We start from the raw sequence: 20,186 nt of genomic DNA on the forward strand, positions 1-20,186 counted from the left end.
ATAGTAGCTCAGTGGCATTTAACAAATTCAGTAGGAAATTTAAAAAAATGTATATGATGGATAAAGCCTTTGTCAGTTGAAAAATAGCCATGAAAGCCACAGCAGCTGCCATGTTCCTGATGTCCACGCTCTTTGTTCTCTGAATCAAATGAGCTGAACTCAGTTTGTGTGAAGAATAAAACCAGATGATTTACTTTTATCTACAAAATTATTATTTTTTCCATAATGCATATGTTCTCCTGTAATTTAAACCATTTTATGGCACTACAAATTGTTTAAAATGTTCTACTTTTACCTTTACCCTGTGCTTCTTTGTCAGTCAGCTGGTATAGTTGAATAGCCTGCCTTTTTTCTATTTGTACATACACATACTCGTGTGATAGTTATTAGACCCAGATGTCCATATTTAATCTTTTAAATCTCAGCGGACATGAAGCCAGACCCAGATGAAAAAAAGCTGAGTTTTTGTAATATTCATGCATCGGTACATAATGTGATTACTGGAAGGTTTGCTTGTTTGCTTTTTGAGCACCGAATAATACAAGTAGTGGTGGAAATCACTGGTATTCACTTACGATACAGATCTCATAATGGTAAAAAAGTGTAATCATCTTCACATGTGTACACATTAATATTTTAATCACATTCTTATTTGAGTAAACAAGTTTAAATTAGCCCTTTGAAGTGGTACAAAAAATACAGGTAGCCTACCTAGCTGCAAAAGGTGCTTCTATAAATTCTTAAACAATTTCAGAGTAATGTCCCTCAATGTAAAACAACAGCATATACTCCTGTCCAGCTGATGTCTTTTTTCAGGAAACACCTTGCATATTTCAGCAAGACAATGCTAGACCACCAACTACATCTATTACAACAGCATGGCTTCATGGTAGAAGAGTCAGGGTGCTGAACTGGCCTACCTGCAGTCAAGACATTTAAATAAAAACATTTGGTGCATCATGAAACCAAAAAAACAACAACAACAACAAGGAAGACCCAGGACTGTTGAGCAGCTGGAATCTTATATCAGACAAGAATGGGGCATTTTTACTCCCCCAAAAGTCTAGCAGCTGCGCTCTTCACTTCCCAAGTTTTCACTGATTTTTCTTAAAGGAAGACAGGATACGATACAGTTGTAAACATGGCCCTGTACCAACTTTTCTAGTGTTAGGATTTGGCCATGGGGTGTATTTCTGCCACCAAATTCAAAATGAGCTAATTATGCTTTTTAAAATTTTACAAACTCCTTTTCTGAGTTTAGACATTTGATATTGTCATAATAAGCTGCAGGACTCAGCTCAGGACAGAAAGAATTAACTAAAAGAGGCAGCTTGCAGTTTCTGTAGATGAGCAGGTAGTCCTGGAGTGTAGTCATAGTACAGTCCCGATCAAAAGTTTAAGGCCACTTGAAAAATGGCAAAAAGAAATCATATTTTACATGGTTGGATCTTAACAAGGTTCCAAGTAGAGCTTCAACATGCAAAAAGAAACAAACGTTTGGGTCTTTTATACAGACCCAAACTTTTAAAAGCTGATGACCCCATTGGTCAAACAGTGGATTGTGAGCTCCCGTTTTGAAACCTCGGTATGAGCATTTTCACATCATGAAACAACCACCTTACTGTTCTGAAACCAGATGTGATGAGCAAAAGCCCAAGCCGTCGGTGAAAGCACATGTTCTCTGACCATGTGGTTACTAGGGGTGCAACGATACACAAAATTCACGGTTCTGTTCGATACTTTGGTGTCACGGTTCAATATTTTTTCGATACAAAAAAATGTTCATGCCTTTTTAATTTGTCATTTATTTAAATTATAAATATATATTTTTAACTCAAAAGTACAGTTTTTAAATGTAATGTTGCTGAAACAACAAAGTAATAAAAAAATAAATCTATCTGATTGAGAAATCACTCATCTTTGGAAAAGAGAGTTTATTACAGAGAAATGGCTCTTTCCAAAATAAAAGCTATACTATACGCTTCTTCTGGGCTATATTCTCAGCAGCATATTAAACATATCAGGTCCCCATAAGGAGAATCATGTGCTAACGGCTGTCCAAATGACTCGGGTAAAGTTTGTAGCATGCGTGCTTGTTGTTTTTGTCTGCTTCCACATGTCTTTGCACTAGGATGATGTCGGAGTAAATGTGCAGTCATATTCGTTGTGTTCCCACTAGTGCTGTCAATGTTAATCTTGTTGAAATGACGTTAACGCCACAACACGGCAAATCTCCGTTAACGAGCTACCGCGGATCACCCCGTGCATGGGGCTGGACGGCAAACACGTTAACGAGCTAACTGCGCTAGCACACTAGTTTCCACCCATGTAATTTAGCATTGCGTGGCACATCCAACATACTGTTTTACTTTTGTCCATGACACACTTACCTTCAGGGTCATACGTCACATGAAAACCAAAATAGCTCCAAACGCCAGCTCTGAATGAGGGTGGGGGAGGTTCAATTTGCCATGTTGCAAGGAGAGCTTAACTTCTGTCTAGCTAGCTTGCCCTGTGCTCAGTGAATCTTCGTTCGACTACTCTGCCTAGGCTGCACTGTCGAGCGCAGATCCACTGAGCGCTCAACACAGACAGCACCGTCAGAAGGAAAGTTGATAAAATAAATTAAAAATTTTGTATTGTTCGATACATATGCGTACCGAACCGAAAGCACTGTATCGAACGGTTCAATATCGATACGAGTATTGTTGCACACCTAGTGGTTACCTATTACCTATCAATCAGAAGTTATTAGCCTGTGAGCATACTCTCACATCCTCCCTTTCTGATGTTTAGTAGAGGTGGGATGACCAATTTCAATACTGATTATTTGGTAATTGATTACTTGGTATCAGGTCAAAAACAAAATGCGCAGTAATGCAGCACACTAACGACCAAAGCTAATAAAACAGACTTAAAGTTTTATTCAACATGATCCAAAACGAACAACTGAGCCCATAAACTCCTCAGTAAAGTGCGGTTTTTTTTTTTTCACATGCATTAGGACCTTCTTTACAACTACCAGTATCGCCCCCTGGTGGTCATCCAAAATAATGCAGGTTTAAGTGTCGGCTTCGCTTATCATATCCAGACAAAAATCCAGTAGCGGTTTTTGATACGGGCGACATGGGCAGTTGCCCGGGGTGCCATCGTGGTGGGGGGCGGCATCACGGGCATCGGCAAAAAAAAAAAAAATTGCTTGTACTCATGCTGCCCCGACATCATGCCAGCGCATTTTGGGAATGTCGTAGGCACCAATCGGTTTTCTATCGCCCATTTGCTGGGAGTAAGGGCGCCCTCCGTTTGCGAGGTGCGCCTGCTGCCTGCGGCACAGGGAGGAGAGGGCGGGGCGGCGGGGGATTCTCTGGCTGGCTGGAGCGGCATCTAATAACCAACTCGCAAAATAAAATAAAATAAAAACAAAACAACAAACACGTAAACACCAGACATTATGGTACAGACTTATAATTTGCACCAATGTTTTTTTGAAATTCTTTACGTGAAAAGTGAGCGCGAGAGCCCTCGGTGTGCCTGCTCGCTGCTGAAGTCAAAGTAAACTTTATTGTCATCTCCGCTACATACAGCCCAGTATATAGAGAGACGAGAGAACGAGGCTCCAGTTACAACAGTGCAAGTAAACAAACAATAAATACAAGAAGAGTAAGAAAATAAATCTACACTTTAGGACCAGGGGTAAAGGGATCAATAACAATTTAAATTTTATAATTTACAGTTTGCTGATTTAAAGTCTCACACACAGCCTGTGGAAAGGGGACGGGGGCCGGCTGCTGCCAAATAGAGCACATTTCATTTATAATGTTGTAAATCCAAGCCCATTATGTATTCAGGATTTGAATCCTGGGTTGTGCGAAATCCCAGAAATAAACCCTAGACAAAGCGAATCTGTGAAATAAGGTGTAGGTCTATTAGGTTATGATTCTCGGGTTGGGGGGTGGGTGTTCATACTGGAGTGCAAAATTAAAACCAAGATGGACAAGAAAAGTTCAAAGCCATCAGGTGCTCAGTTTAGAAAAAAGAGAAAAGAAGAGGAGAAACGAGCAAAAGATACAGGTAAGCAGATGTGTCATTGGATCATGGCAGGTCATCCTGAAACAATCAGAATCAGAGGGAGTGTTCGCCCAGGGCACCAAACAGGCTAGGACCGCCACTGCAAACATCTATCTAAAAATAAATTTCACAAAATGAACTAGAAAGAATATGTATGCAAGTAAAGCTTAAATAACATTCAAATGCAGTTTAACTTAGAAGGAGATAACAGGCAGGGACAGAAGAGCGCAACCTAAACCATGGAAACCATGTTATTACCTCTTTGTTTATGATTTTTTTATTTAATCCGACTGTGTTTTACTTTGTGTTTTAGAGTACGGTCTCATGTGGCATGTACTCTTTCTGCACATTTTTGTCACTTTAAAGGGATTTTGTTGGCCAAGAAAGACTGCAGCAGTGTATGTGCTTCCTGATGGTTGTACCAGTACTTATGTTAAGTAGATTACCATGAGCTCCTAGCCAACTTTCTAACGTTTATTGTAGTTGGGACTGAATGTTTAGAAAGTAACATAAAGCACAATTTATTTGCCATAATCTTCAAAAATCTGCTCAATTACACTTGATAATGATAGATGATGATTTTAATGAGTTTTCCACGGCTGATGTACTTCGCTTCAAACAAATCACTTTGTGCTGTGAGAATTTGTGAGACTTGCAATGACTTTAAAGGATTAATTCAACATTTTTGGAGAAAATCACCTTTTTACTTTGCATAAGAGCATTAAATTAAAGGATCAATATCACTTGGGCACTGAGAATTGATCCAGGGCCTGAACATAAAAACTGAAAGCAGGTCCAAACTGTTAGCCTGGCTGAGTCTAACATTCTTCTCTAAAACTCACTACGTGGGATGATCTCGCTCACTCGTTTACAAGAAGAAATCTAAAAATGAGAATGTATGGTTTTATGGAGGGCGTTTGTGCTGTAACTAATCCACAGAGATGCTGCAGGTGTATGAAGCCCGGGATCAATGACAGAAATGGCTGCAACTTGTAATAACTAATAAGATGACAGTTAGTAGGGTTTTTGTCTTTTTGTAAAAATAAAATTGAAGATGTTTTGTTTGCTGGGGTTACTGAGATGCTAAACTAATGAGGATCTTTGATCCATCACTGTTCCCATTTAATAAGTCAGTCATTGAGGTGATCTGTGAAGGCGAAGGACTAAAAAGAAACTTTAGGAGGAGGCTCTGAGAAAAATAAGACATGAACAGTCAGTTTTCATATATAGACCGAGTCAAAGCCTTAGACTTGAGCCCTGTTGTTTGGTTGATTAATAGTAGTTTCACCTGCACGGGCCGAGCCTCCAGTTTGTGGAGTTGATCAATGCAGTTGCCTCACCTGATCTTCAGTTGCCTTCAGAAGGATTTATCTCCTTTTTCCCAGAAGTGTCATTAGTCAGCACCCCGCAGGGACGGGAGACAGAAGAGCTGAGGAAGTGCATGCACAGACACGTACTCCCTCTCTCTCTCTCTCTCTCTCACACACACACACACACACGCACACACACACACACACACACACACACACACACACACACACACACACACACAAACACACACCCCTTACTGATGGCTGATTGATTGCTGGGTCAAAATTAATGTGGGGAGATAATACGACCTGTTGGCCTGATGAGGATTAACGGCTGAGAAGAGGACATGTACACACACACACACACACACACACACACACACACACACACACACACACACACACACACACACACACACACACATAGAGGACTGTGAGGATCAACTCTTTATTTCTGGGGCATCTGAAACTAACTCAGACCTTGATTCTGTGTCAAGAACACTAACCGTAGCGACGAAATTAAAAACAAAACAGAACTTATGCCACAGTCACACTGGGAAGAACAGTGGTCGGAGACCGCAGCACAGCTTTGTGCAATGAATATGTGATCTTGTTGTTTTTTTTTAAATGGTTACTCTGAAGATAGGGGCCAGGTCTGTGACCACTCACAGTCAGGTGCCATCTTAAAAGCAACATGATTCAAGATTGTGATAAAATAGCAAGAAGATGGAGCCACCCTGCTATCAGTCTGTGATGGGCTCACACTGGAAGTTACATGTAATCATTTTGATATAAATTTAATTCAACTGTGACGAGTTGGTGAAAATCGGAGTGGATTTTTCTTCTGTTGGAAATCTGCAGTCTATATACACAGAAATAAACATTAAACAGAAATTCACAAGGTTCAGACTTACTCCAGACTTTGCAGCATGCTGGCAATCAGTGTGGATTTATAAATTAAATGCCAGTTACCTGCAAAACTTCACCAACGACCAACTAATTAAAAGCAGAATGTGAAAAAATTGGGGGAGAAATGCAAAAATTGGGCAGCTATTCACAAAGAGGTTGCTGTTCTATTTTTACTGGGCAATAAAGATTTAGTGCTTAAAAATAATTTTAGCCTGCCTTCAGTGTTAGAGCGGAGTATTAGTCAGTAACTGTGCTTCATCTGCTGGTGTCTTATGGCTAAATGCACTAATGTGTTGCACCAGTGCAAACAAACTGCTGCTATTTACAAAGAGAGCAAAGCGACAAGAATGTGTGTAAGAGGTGGGAACTCGGGAATGTCTGGGACTGACCCGGTTTCATATGGATTTCTGCGAGTTCCTTTCTAAAGGTGCAAAATATTGTGGAGGGAGGAGAATAGCACACAAACCATTTTACTAATGTTTGTGATACACAACTTACTGCTTATTGTCCTGATATTTAATGCATCAAAAACATGTTCTTTATTTTTTTTGCTTGGTATTCAAATGAACCAACAACATCTGTGCTTAGAAAACTATTTTACTGAAAACTTGCAAATCACTCATAAAAATAACCACACCCATGAGTGGGATTCAGGGATCGCCAAATTTACCAATCTGGCACTTAGAGTACTAATTTTGTCTGAGTTTGTCTACCAGAGACTCAAATACATGAATTAAAGTCCCTGAGTCGAACACTCACCACTCCTCTTCTTTGTCTTCTTCCCTTTCTCTGTCAGGGGGTCAGCAGAGGGAGATCATAGTATCTAAATCAGACACCAGCGTGTTGATAACAGACTACAGTCCTTCTAAAGTCTACACTTTCAGTGTTATCGCAGTCAGCGGCAACAAGCAGAGCAGACCACTTCAAGGCAGATTTAAAGGTTGGTTCATCTTGTACTCCTGCTTTATATTCTCCCAAATCTTTTCTGCCTTTCTCCTGATGACTAGTCTCCTCTTAGTGTTTTTCCTACCCTCTGCTAAACCTTACTCTGTTATGCAACTTACTCCTATTTCATCTTCTTATCCATCATTTCAGTTTTCTCTACTTTTATCCTGTCTCGACTTCTTCTCTTTCCCCTCCTCTCATTTCCTCTTTTCTGCGTATTACCTCTCATCGTCTTTCCTCACCCTCTTCCTCCTCCTCATGTAAACCCTTTCTCTTATTGTTACTCAGCTTTGATCTGTTGCGTTACACTCTGTTTTTTCCTCTGCTGTGTCCTCGCCTGTGTCTATTCTCGAGTAATGTACTACTTGGTTTGGGATATTTTATTACACAATAGTGAAGGAGACCCAGATAGAAAGAAACTTTCTTAAATAACTGTTTTTAAAATAATTTAAAATTATGAATTTGTTATATTCTGCAGGTGAAAGAAATGAGAGTGACAAGACTGAGTCCCAGAGGTTCACCGATTCAGCTGCTCCTCCGAGGAACGCCAACGAGATCTCTGGAGGTAGGACAAATGCACTGTTTCCAGGAGATGAGACGATATGCAAAGTTGTCCTCACATGAAACATATAAATAAAACGACTCACGCTGATGAAATGGACTCTGCTTTAAGAGTCTCCCAGTCAGTTTCCATAGCGATGTTTGGATGAAGGATAAACAGCCACCGGGGCAGTTACATAGATCAGAAGGCCAAAAAAGTATGAGTCAGCGTGTCTGTCCATGTTTCCCTGCTTGAACAGTTTTTATCCAACAGGTTAACAGTGAAAGTTTTTGAGATGAGATGCCAAAATCATCTTTGCCTGACTGGCAAATCATTTGTGGCTGTGATTTTTTTTTTGGGAATTTATTTATTTATTATTATTATTTTAGCATAACTCCTAAAGTTAGGCAAGTGACCAACAATGTTCGCTTGTGTCTGTGTGGCTGCCTGCTAACTTGAGTTCCCGCTCCCATGCAAGATGTCTGGATTCATGCGTGTTTATTCTTAAAACCGAGATGTTCTTTCAGCTGGCAGCATGGATGTCCTCATATTAAAATGCGTAATGGTTCAACCTTCTTCCTATGCAATGTAAAAGAAGACAGGGATGCATTTGTTTTCTTTATTGAGCGTATACTTGCATAGCAAATGTCCCCTGTCTGCTGATTTCTTTCCCATAAGAGTGAATTCAGCTGGAAATCTCTGGCTATAGAATAATTGATTGTTGCAATTCAGTTTTCCGTGTGTGCTCGTGTAAGAAAGACGAGCCCGGTAATGTGAAGACATGAACGGTGTCAGATTTGAAACACTGTAACTGCTGCTGGTGCAATAGTTTTTTGACTTTCTCTAACGTTTTCATCACAATTTTGTAGCCTGAAGTGTACACAAAGACAGACAGTCATTATTTAGTGGAGCCGTACTTATTATTTAAGCATACTTGCTTCAGGCTGGCTTATTATTCGGTTTTTGTGCTGGTGATCATTAATCACAGGGCCCTAAAAGATTGAGGTTGTTTAGAAATATAAGTGTGGTTATATAGTATAGTTTAGGCGTCCAGTTTCCATTAAACTGTACAGTGTGTCATCATATTTATTGACTATAGTACATATATATTATGTGTAACTGTGTATGTGCATTTCATCGTTGCTGTTGGAGCAAGAGACCGACACGCACTCTCCAGGAGAGAAACACTGAGCAATTCATATCCATGAATACTTAATAAATTGGCTCTTGGGTGGAAAACACACTGATAGTAAATCACAGGTTTCATATTGAATGCAATCTCTAGTGGCACTTAAAGTGTCTTATTATAGTATATTAACCTGTACAGCGAGCGGTGGAAGAGTGATGAATTCACCATAAATAATGTTTGATTGTCACATCTATATATTTCTATAGTAATATGAAAATGAGATGTATTTACATTTTTCTCATGTTACATTTTCATATTTGGGAAATTGCTTTGCTGTCTGCTATACCTGGCAAATAGAATTTAAACAACTAAAATGACAGCTAAGGTATATGGCAGCAGAGACTGCCATAGAAAACAAATCTAATCGAAACTGAGCATCAGAATGGGGAAGAGAGGTGATTTAAGCGATTTTGAACATGGCATTGTTGTCGGTGGTCTGGTCTGAATACTTCAAAAAATGCTGATCTTCTGGGATTTGCCCACACAACCTCCTCTAGGATCAAAACGGGAGAAGGCAACGGCAGTTCTCTGGATGAAAATATGTTGTTGATGCCAGAGGTCAGAAGAGAAAGGTCAGGCTGCTTTGAGATAATAGGAAGGCAACAGTAACTCAAATATAACCACTCATTAGAACCAAGGTGTGCAGAAGAGCACAAATACATGAAGCCTTGAAGGAGATGGGTTAAAGCAGCAGAAGACCACACTAGGGACCACTCCTGTCAGCTAAGAACAGGAAGCGAGGCTACAGTTCACACTGGTTCACCAAAATTGTACAAGAGAAGGTTGGAGAAATGTTGAGTCTGGATTTCTGCTGCAACATTCAGATCGTATGGTCAGAATTTGGCATGAATAACATGAAAGCATGGATCCATCCTGCCTTGTGTCGATGGTACAGGCTGCCTGTGGCTTGTAGTAGTGTGGGACATCTCGACACATGTTCAATCAAGTGACTTCTTCAGTCAGTCAGTCTCTGCGGCTAAAGAAGTCACTTGGATGAGTGATGAAATGTTTCTCCCAGTGAATACTCAATGTTCAGGTGTGGAGAATATCTTAGTGGAAGACTAGCTGAGAATCGTTTGAATAAGAAAGCCTACCTGTCCACAGTGTACCCATCTTCTGGTGGCTGTTTCTGGCAAGATAGCGGACAATGTCAGAAAGTTCGAATCATCTCAAAGTTTTTTGACTTCAGTGTACTCAAATTGCCCCCACGGTCACCATCTCTATCCAATATAGCACCTGTAAAATGTGTTGGAATAGGAGATTCACAAACAGCTGACTAATCTACAGCACCTTGTTATATCTGTAACATGAAGAATTAGTGAATTTCTGAAAATAAGTCCAGCCTGATACTAGCAATACGTAACTGATACTAGCAATATGTAACTGATACTAGCAATACGTAACTGATACTAGCAATATGTAGCTGATACTAGCAACACGTAACTGATACTAGCAATACGTAACTGATACTAGCAATACGTAACTGATACTAGCAACACGTAACTGATACTAGCAACACGTAACTGATACTAGCAATACGTAACTGATACTAGCAATACGTAACTGATACTAGCAACACGTAACTGATACTAGCAATACGTAACTGATACTAGCAACACGTAACTGATACTAGCAATACGTAACTGATACTAGCAATACGTAACTGATACTAGCAATACATAACTGATACTAGCAACACGTAACTGATACTAGCAACACGTAACTGATTATGTAACTGATACTAGCAACACGTAACTGATACTAGCAATACGTAACTGATACTAGCAACACGTAACTGATTATGTAACTGATACTAGCAACACGTAACTGATACTAGCAATACGTAACTGATACTAGCAACACGTAACTGATTATGTAACTGATACTAGCAACACGTAACTGATACTAGCAATACGTAACTGATACTAGCAACACGTAACTGATACTAGCAATACGTAACTGATACTAGCAACACGTAACTGATTATGTAACTGATACTAGCAACACGTAACTGATACTAGCAATACGTAACTGATACTAGCAACACGTAACTGATACTAGCAATACGTAACTGATACTAGCAACACGTAACTGATACTAGCAATACGTAACTGATACTAGCAATACGGAACTGATACTAGCAATACATAACTGATACTAGCAACACGTAACTGATACTAGCAATACGTAACTGATACTAGCAACACGTAACTGATACTAGCAATACGTAACTGATACTAGCAATACGTAACTGATACTAGCAATACATAACTGATACTAGCAACACGTAACTGATACTAGCAATACGTAACTGATACTAGCAACACGTAACTGATTATGTAACTGATACTAGCAACACGTAACTGATACTAGCAATACGTAACTGATACTAGCAACACGTAACTGATACTAGCAATACGTAACTGATACTAGCAACACGTAACTGATTATGTAATTGATACTAGCAACACGTAACTGATACTAGCAACACGTAACTGATACTAGCAACACGTAACTGATACTAGCAACACGTAACTGATACTAGCAACACGTAACTGATTATGTAACTGATACTAGCAATACGTAACTGATACTAGCAACACGTAACTGATTATGTAACTGATACTAGCAACACGTAACTGATACTAGCAATACGTAACTGATACTAGCAATATGTAACTAGTATCAGGCTGAGTTTGTATAAGCTTGCTTGGTGAATTTGCCTGCAGTCAACCCAAACCACACATGCACGCACACAGGTTTAGATCTTTGATGTTATTCCTCTTTGTTTCTCTCGTGCTGTCCTCCCCCTCCGCTCCTCTTCTCCTTCCTATCAGTAGGCAAATTAGAAATCTTACTTCAGTTTGCTGTTATCAGAACCACTCGCCATTCGCTCCACTAGAGGTGACCTTGATTGGTGTTCTGCCTCCTACCTGTTGGGGATTATAATAATATCCTGCTGTGCTTCAGTCGTATTTGTGAAAGTGTGTGTCGGTGTTTGCATCTTTGTGTACTGTAGTGATGATAATGGGTAACTGTGGATCAATAAAGGAGGCCCTTTCATGTACCGTAACACGTAACGGTGTGTCTTTCTTTTCCTCTCAGGCTCAGTGTGTGTGTGTCTTCTACTGTCCTCTATCGTGATAATAACAATGAAATATCAAGCTCCAAAGAGATGGCGCTGCACGACGCATTAGAAAGTGTGTGTCTGTGTGTGTGCAGCACTTTGTTCCAGAGTAGTAATCAGTTTGCTTCCTGTTAGGGTGGGTTGTTTACAAAAACCTTTATTAAGAGCTCGCACATAATCCCATCTCTACATCCCAAATGTATGTATTCCAGACATCAGACAAGTTGGTTATTTCTTTGCACTCGAGCCAGCTGTGTGTACAATTTATGAGTGTATGTTGCATTTGAGCTTGATGTTTAGTAAATACGTCAGACACTGTTAAGCATCTCTACTTGGAAAACCAAGTTGGACAGTATGACAAGTACCACAACAACTCTTTTTGTGAACATTATTACGACGTTGCATTGAAGTTAGCTGTGGTAGCAGAGCTACTTCAGCCAACCAAAAAATGTACAAACGACTTAACCATATCTTGCAGACTGTAAGCACAGGCTCCTCTGCACTAAATACAGACTTTGTTCTTTCCAGGAGCTTTGAATGAAACAATTTTTCTGTCTGCTCTTGGGGTGTCATTGACTGTCTCTGGCTCTGAGCAACAGCAGAGGCTTTTAAAGGAGATTTTACCTTGGTTTGTACCTCGGTTTGTAGTTTGGAGTCTGTCCATGTCAGTCATTTGTAGGCCTGCACCCCTTAAAAGCTGATGACTCAGATCATTGGTCAGGGACTTAAAGCCTTTTTTTCCCCTACAGCCTCTAAATCAACCCACTGGATTCTGCTACTCGCTGCTGGAAGATGTGAAGAGAGTTTGTTTTCTCCTTGAATATCCGTTTCTAAGTTGAAGACTCTTTTGCTTTTTAGTCCTTCTGTTTTTTTCTTCAGTGGCATCATCTGTAGAGAAAAGCAGCAAAAATAAAACCTAATTTTCATAATACTGTGATGGAGCGAGGGCAGCTGAGTCAGGTGTTATATTATTTGGTAAAAATTAGTGGAGCTGTTGAGTAATGTCAGTGAGGTTGTAACTGTGAAGCCTAACTGCATTAATCTCATTCCCAAACTCCTATAATTACTTTTGATGCACCTGACATTTGATCATTTCTTTTTACAAGCGATAATTATAGCATGTGTGACGCTTTGATCATTACACTGCTCCAAAGAAAGTGTTTGTTTTTTATCTATAACTATGAAGGCAAGAAGAAAGGCAGTAAATGAGTGAAATAGAAAATATACATACATACAAGTCAATCAGACATTTGGTTAAGTGACAGAAAAAGTGCTTAACTGTGTGAAAGACACGCATGAGTGCAGTGATGTCACAGTACTCTGCTCTTCTCGTGAATTACTGTATGTCTGGAAAAAAAAAGTTTGTTTTCAGGACAAAACTACTTTAAATGAGGTAGCGGTCTGATTGCTCTTCCCACCAGCTAAAAATGAAAAATACTTTATATTCACATTTGTCTCTGGGATACAGTTCTCTAAGAAATCTTTGTTGTGAATCTCCTTGTGTTAACATAAGGATGGATTCGCCAGAAACGAGATGAGGGAAAAAAGGACAGATGAGGTACAACAGCAGCTCATAAAGTCTATAAATTATTCCAAAGCTAATGACACTGAATGAAAAAAACATATTCAGCTCCTTGTCAGCAGGAGCTGCAAACGGAGTTTGTCAGACATTTAGTTTCCACTTGTATCGGACAGCAAAAAAAAAGAAGAAGAAAAATCACTGAAAAAAGTCTGCATACTTGATTGTTCATATTTTATTCCCACAGTCCAAAGTGTCAAAACACCAACATATGCTTTTTTTTCCATTTTTAACTTGGACTAAGAGGCAGAGCAAATAGCGTGTAATGCTATTATCCATGGAGACCGAATGACATCAGTTCAAAAGGTTGCCATGTTTGTGTGCTTGATTCGATGCCGCCACTGAAAAAAAAGTCTCAGAGTTCATTTCAGCAGCTTCTCTCCCAGAAGAAGCACAGCTTTTATCATTCTTCCCTCTAAATGATACAGACAATTTAACTTGGAAATCCTTTGCAATATTTCTTCTCTAATTAGTGTTTTTAGGGCATCCGGTGAGTTTTAATTATGTAGAGTGTCACTGTGGGGCCGCACACTCTCCTACAAATAGTGGAGGGTTGTGTCAGGAAGGCCATCCAGTGCCTGGGTTAACAACAACCGCCTCAGGTGCTGTTGGTCAGCACCTGAGCTGGAAACTGTGCTACTGTTAGCCAAAGACAAAGGAAGAGGAGAGGAGGAAGGCATGTTAGGAGGCAGTGAAAGAGAAGAAAAGGCAGCAATGTGGAGATGAGAGAAAGATACAGATGCTACACATAGGATGGAGGTACATGATCCTCTGTGGCCACCCCTACACGGACCAGTAATACAAACACCTATGAAATGAGGCTGAAGACTTGAGCTCCTAACACAAATGAGAGGACGAGTTAAAAGCGATACAGATTCTGCCTCTGTTATTTTTTACATGAACTGATTGCTGTGGATGATGGTTTCATCCAAAATAAAGTCGTATGGAATCCAGCAGCCAGCAACAATAAATATTTGAGTGTTTTTTTAGCTTAAAAAAAGCTCAAACAAATCCGTTAGTTGTCCCCTGACAACTACTGCCTACAAGACAGTAATTTATTTTCTTTGGAAATTTGCCCCAAACAATGTTTCTTTAAAAATAATAACTATAATTTAGACAGCTGGAGAATATTAGACCATAGACATCTGTGTGTCTGTGTATGAGTGTGTGCATGTGTCTAGGTATGTCCATGACTATATTTTTTACTGATTTAGCTCAGTAGCCTGTTAGAAGATGTAAAAACAGATGTTTGCCACTCTGAAGAACATAAAGATTCAGAAGACAGTGTAACTATGAGTAAGTACGAGTGTCTTTTAATCTTTATTGAAATCTTAACACTGTAATGTCAAATTAACCACAGTGATTTAAAACTAAATAGGAGAAAAAAACAGTTTGTAGAGAAAAGCAAATTTATCTCTTTTGGCAATAATGTTGCAGCAGACAGACAGCCCTCCTCCTGCAGCTCTCCCCTCTTTATTTCTAATCCCACCCACCAGAGTTTTTATGGATCATCCAACCAACGATTGCTCAGAGTGAGAGTCAGTTTAACTCATTTCTACATATTATAGCGATCACTTTCTGTTTTCATATCGATGTAACTGTTCCTGTTCTGAGTTGTCAGTGTTACTAACGGTACTGATGCCTTTCAGACCTTTTCAACTGATCTCATATTATTACCGGTCTGCTCGTTAAACGCTTGACTGGATTTCGTACATGAAGCAATCGGAGTGAAAATCATTGAGCAGTAATGGGTAAAAGCCTCTTCGTTCCTCCACGCTAACGGCGCCTTCTTCAATAGATATTAGCTGACAGGATGTGAGTGGAGTGTTGCCTTCCTCCCTCCCTGACTGAGGCCTGGATCCAGTGCTCACACACACACACACACAACCCAAGGGACAGATGCAGTTAAAGTTGAACTCGAGGCCAATGAGATTCTGTTGACATTCACCACACTGCTAGTGTGAGACAGAGAGAGAGTCCTCTGGTATCCATCATCTTTACAGAGGGTAACAAACACACACCTGAGGAGTGAGGTTTCTATATTTACAGCCAACCTTAATTTGTCACATTAATATGTATTTCAACTCTGACACCACGTTTAGCTCCGTGTGTGCACATCTCTATATCTTTTGCTCTGCTAATTTCTAGCTTTAGGATTCATTTAGCCTCTGCGTCTGTGTCCGCTGCTTTTTTATTGCCCTATTAGCTTCCTGAATTACTACTTATAGACTTCCACAGACTGTGTGTATTTCTCTCTCTTTTAAAAAAAAAAAATTCCTAGCCTTCTTCTTTCATTTAGTCAGTCTGTGCAATGCTCACTGGACACACAAGATGTCAACTGTTTGTGGCCAGAGAGATGTGTCACCCTAATGGCACACGCCCAGAGAGATGAAGGGATAAGGCCCAAACCAACACCGCAGATTAAAGGAGGCCAATACAGGGAAGGCATGCAGCCCGTTCAAGCACGTGCAGGCCACAAAATAACTAATAGGGAATCCTATCATTTCCTTTGAAGGCCTCTTAACATTACATCACTTCTTTCCATTTGAGAGCAAAATGAACCAAATATGTATGTCATGGCTGAGAGCGTGAAAGGCTCCAAGAAATTTAAAATGGATGTTGTAGACGTGATGTGAAAGTAATGATGTGACGAATGTGAAACAGTTTTATTGCAAACTGGTGTGGCACATGAAGGGCTAAGAAAGGATGGGACTGAAGAGAAGTATTTAGGGGAAAATATATACGAGTAAACCACACAGGGAGCTCAGGTAAACGTCCTCCACGTTTCATCTCTGTCTGCTCTCACTTCTTCTATCATTACAAGAGCTGCTTTACTCTTTACTTTGGATGTTTTCCAACTACTAGATTATTCCTGCTGAAAGAGGACTAAAGAAATGTCATCTTCAAATATGCTGGATGTGCTCGGAGATGTGTGAGCAGGCCTGCACACTGTGTGTGTGTGTGTGTGTGTGTGTGTGTGTGTGTGTGTGTGTGTGTGTGTGTGTGTGTGTGTGTGTGTGTGTGTGTGTGTGTGTGTGTGTGCTCTTGTGACATAGACAGATTTTTGTCCTCCATTAACAGCAGACGTTCATGGGTGAATTGAGCTATTTGTATGATACTTGGTTAACAAGTGTGTGTGTGTGTGTGTGTGTGTGTGTGCTAATGGCACTTTAGTCATTAGTAGCAAGGACTTCTTAAGTGCAGAGGTCAATTAGAATAATTAGAGCCCACTTCCTCACAGATTCCACTGCTAGAACTTCTCTTCACTCTGTCTTCATTGTGTTCTGTGGATGTGGGGTGAGCTATGACATTTTGTCTTTGCCTGTTTCTGCTGAAATACTCCGTCCTCTGCAGGTGCAATTAAAGCAGAACTGAGCTAACAGTGTTTTTAAATAGGGTGAAAATGATGCAACATCACATATTTTTACATAAACCTTAAGTTTTATATGGCATTCAATAAGTGAAATGGGGCAAGGTTATTACCTACTTAATATGGTCGTCATTGTCATTGTCCTTGGTGTTAGAGCAAATGGTTTTGAGTCATTATTACTACATTTCTGTTCAGTCCTTGGTGGCTTGTTTCAAGTTCGGATTGCATGCTTTTACTGTTTTGTACCCTCGGTTTCAGTTACAGTTAACACTGGTTCTTTTTCATATTCCTGTTAAATCTTTTATGTATTTACTTTCATGCTCTGTGTTTAGTTACTTCCAAGAGCCATTACTTTTACAACTGTTGTACTTTGAGACCTCCTGCCTTCTTTCCACTTTTCTCACATGCCCTCCTTTCCTTATAATATATTGCTCTTTGTCCTTTGCAGCTGATAAATCACATGAGGCCTGTTGATTCAAGTACAGAGTTAGAAAACTGTTTTATTGTGGTATACAGGCAGAGCTATAGCTATGTTTTGAATACATTTCCATGATTTTCCAGTGCCTCATAAATGGGTAAGCTGCAGTAAGGCGTCCTTCCAGAGTTTACTGGCCCATTTCCCTTCCCTTAAGTTGATGAATGTATACATTTATCACACTGTAATTTATGCCTGACTAAGACAAACTAAAAGATAGAATAAGAGGAGTGGGAGTGGGTGGGATGGGAGGTTATGCCTCTGACCAGATTAATATTTAAGCTGGTGTTTTATTGAATGGCAACAAAAATGCCTTCTTTCAGTGCAACACCCATGTCTAGAGATCTTAATGTGCATGGAGTTAAAATATAACCAGATATGATAAGAGAGTGCTCCCAATGCAGAGACACACATATGTAGATCAATAAATGTTTATATAGACATAAAGTAGACATAAAAGACCAAGGATAGACAAACAAACACAAGCAGAGGAATGAGTGAGAAAGGTATAGAGAGAAAGTTTGTAGGCCATGTGCTGCTTTCCGAAATCAGCTGTTGGATTTACACCTTAAAACCCAGTGGAGCTCAGTGCTTACACTCACACAGGCCCATGGGTCTCACAGATGAATGTGAATGCGTGTGCCTTCCCGAGTGACACTGAAGGCCACTGAGCAAACGACAGGTGTATCAGTCTGTTGCGTGTTTCCCGTCTGAATAAACAGGCAACCAAAGATAATCTTTTTCTGAGCTCTTGTGTACCGTCGGTTTTTTGTGAGAGAGAAAAAGAGAAAGCCTGTTCTGGGCAGGAAACCACTCTATGGTGCAGCGCTCAAGCCTTTCCAAGTGTTGAATATAAAGTTGTGCCACGGAGGTGTTTGATATTTGTTTGACTCAATCCAGCTACTTTGTTTTCAGCCGTAGACAAAGGTCGCTTTGAAGCTGTATAAAGTCGTCAGATCGTTGCTTTACGAGCTGGTGTTGTAGCTCTTTGGTGTCAGGATTTTTGGCATTAGGCATGGTAAACAACCACAAAGTTACTCACAAATAAAACTCACTTTCAGACCAATGAAATTCCCATTTAAATGTTCAAATGGTTTTTGTGCTCAGTGTTTAAATTGTTTTAGTACTTTTTCCGCAGCTCTAAGAATCACTATGTTGCTGATGTGGCGTTTTAGTCATATCACATGACCTGTATCAGCAAGGATGACTAACACCCTCATTATACTGATGCAAACTTGACCACATGAGGTAATGCTTGCTTTAAGGATGACTCTGGCATATTGGGGAAAATGCGTATTTGCCGTCTTGCCACCGGTTAGTTAGAAAGCTTAATATTAACTCTTTGTGTGTTCACTGTGGATGTGTATAGAAAAGTCAGACAATTCCTGTCTATTACAAACACCTGTTGTCAAGGTAATTGTGGTGGAGGTGTGGCCTAGTTTCTCTGCAGGGGAGGGGTGGTGCAGCAGGCTCGAGGGGCAGTGCCAGGGAGGCTGGCAGGGCAGCAGCTTCTCATCCTGTAATCATGCTCTCACCCCTTTTTTTAGTGGAGTCACCTGGGAGGCTTTCTGGTTGTGGATGAAACAACTGTGCCGAAATGAAACTTATTGTTCAGTGAAACTTATTGCAAATAAAAAACATCACAAACACGCTGAATAGTGCGAGTTGTGACTGGGGTTCACGGTTATTTCAAACATTATTTACAAAGTTAGGATGGTCAAAAACACAAATATCTACAAATGCAAAGTTACTATTTTATATTGCCAGAAATATTTGCTCGTCTGCCTTCACACACATATGAATTTGAGTGACATCCTGTTCTTAATCCATTGGGTTTAATACGATGTCGGCCCACCCTTTGCAGTTATAACAGCTTCAGCTCTTCTGGGAAAGTTTTCCACAAGGTTTAGGAGCACAGAAGCACATTCACTGTAAACCTGGATAAGTTGAATCTGCTTTTAAAAAATCAAGGTAACTTGTTGCCTTATATTTTTTAAGTAATGAAGGATTATTTGAACAAATGCACTGGACTACGTTCAATGTACTTGAGCCCCTAAAGGAATGGAAGATTTGAATGTACTAATACAGTAACTGAAGATACTTAGTTACCACGTTTAACTCAGCTTATTAAGTAAACATTACTCCATTACCAACTGAACTAAATTGTATATTCTCACTGATCAAACTTAAGTTTTACAGTTCTTGAAAATCAAAATATATCTTTCAATCAATAGAGCCAGTAAAAGAAATACATACAACAATTTACTATTGGTGACGTCTTTGTTTCAGCAACAAAAGTAATAGAAAATGAATTCTTTACTGAACTGTGTCTGTTGAAATATGGTGAATAAACTAACATGAGAAACTCAGCCCTGCAGGACACTGGTATCTTAACATCTACAAATAACAAATTTGTCTGTGGAACGGCAAAAAATAAAGAATACAGGGAGAGAACTGGAGGGTGAACAAAAAAACAAACAAAATACTACATGGAGAGCCCATACTTCCCCTCCACCTTTCTGTTGATTCTTGAGTGTTTGAAGTTTGAGTTCAGAAGTTCAGAAGTACTTGTTGTAAAAAATAAATAAATAAATAAATCAAAAGTCTTCTTCTTGGGTAGTTGAGATGCAATGCATAGGTAAGGCCGAAGACAATGTGCATGGCCTGGGGCAG

General features: G+C 39.8%; 1 protein-coding gene across 2 annotated transcripts in view; it reads left to right on the plus strand.

The window, feature by feature from the left end:
* Nucleotides 1–20,186, plus strand: part of col14a1a (collagen, type XIV, alpha 1a) — a 153,100-nt gene that overhangs the window by 16,246 nt on the left and 116,668 nt on the right. For both annotated transcript variants that reach the window (XM_087847997.1, XM_087847996.1), the window contains exons 4-5: nt 7,084–7,227; nt 7,711–7,797. In XM_087847997.1, the coding sequence (XP_087704123.1) occupies nt 7,084–7,227; nt 7,711–7,797 (231 nt within the window). The remainder of the gene's footprint in view (nt 1–7,083; nt 7,228–7,710; nt 7,798–20,186) is intronic.

Source organism: Neolamprologus brichardi, chromosome 11 (assembly GCF_056152115.1).
Source record: "Neolamprologus brichardi isolate AB-2024 chromosome 11, ASM5615211v1, whole genome shotgun sequence".
Lineage (NCBI taxonomy): Eukaryota > Metazoa > Chordata > Actinopteri > Cichliformes > Cichlidae > Neolamprologus > Neolamprologus brichardi.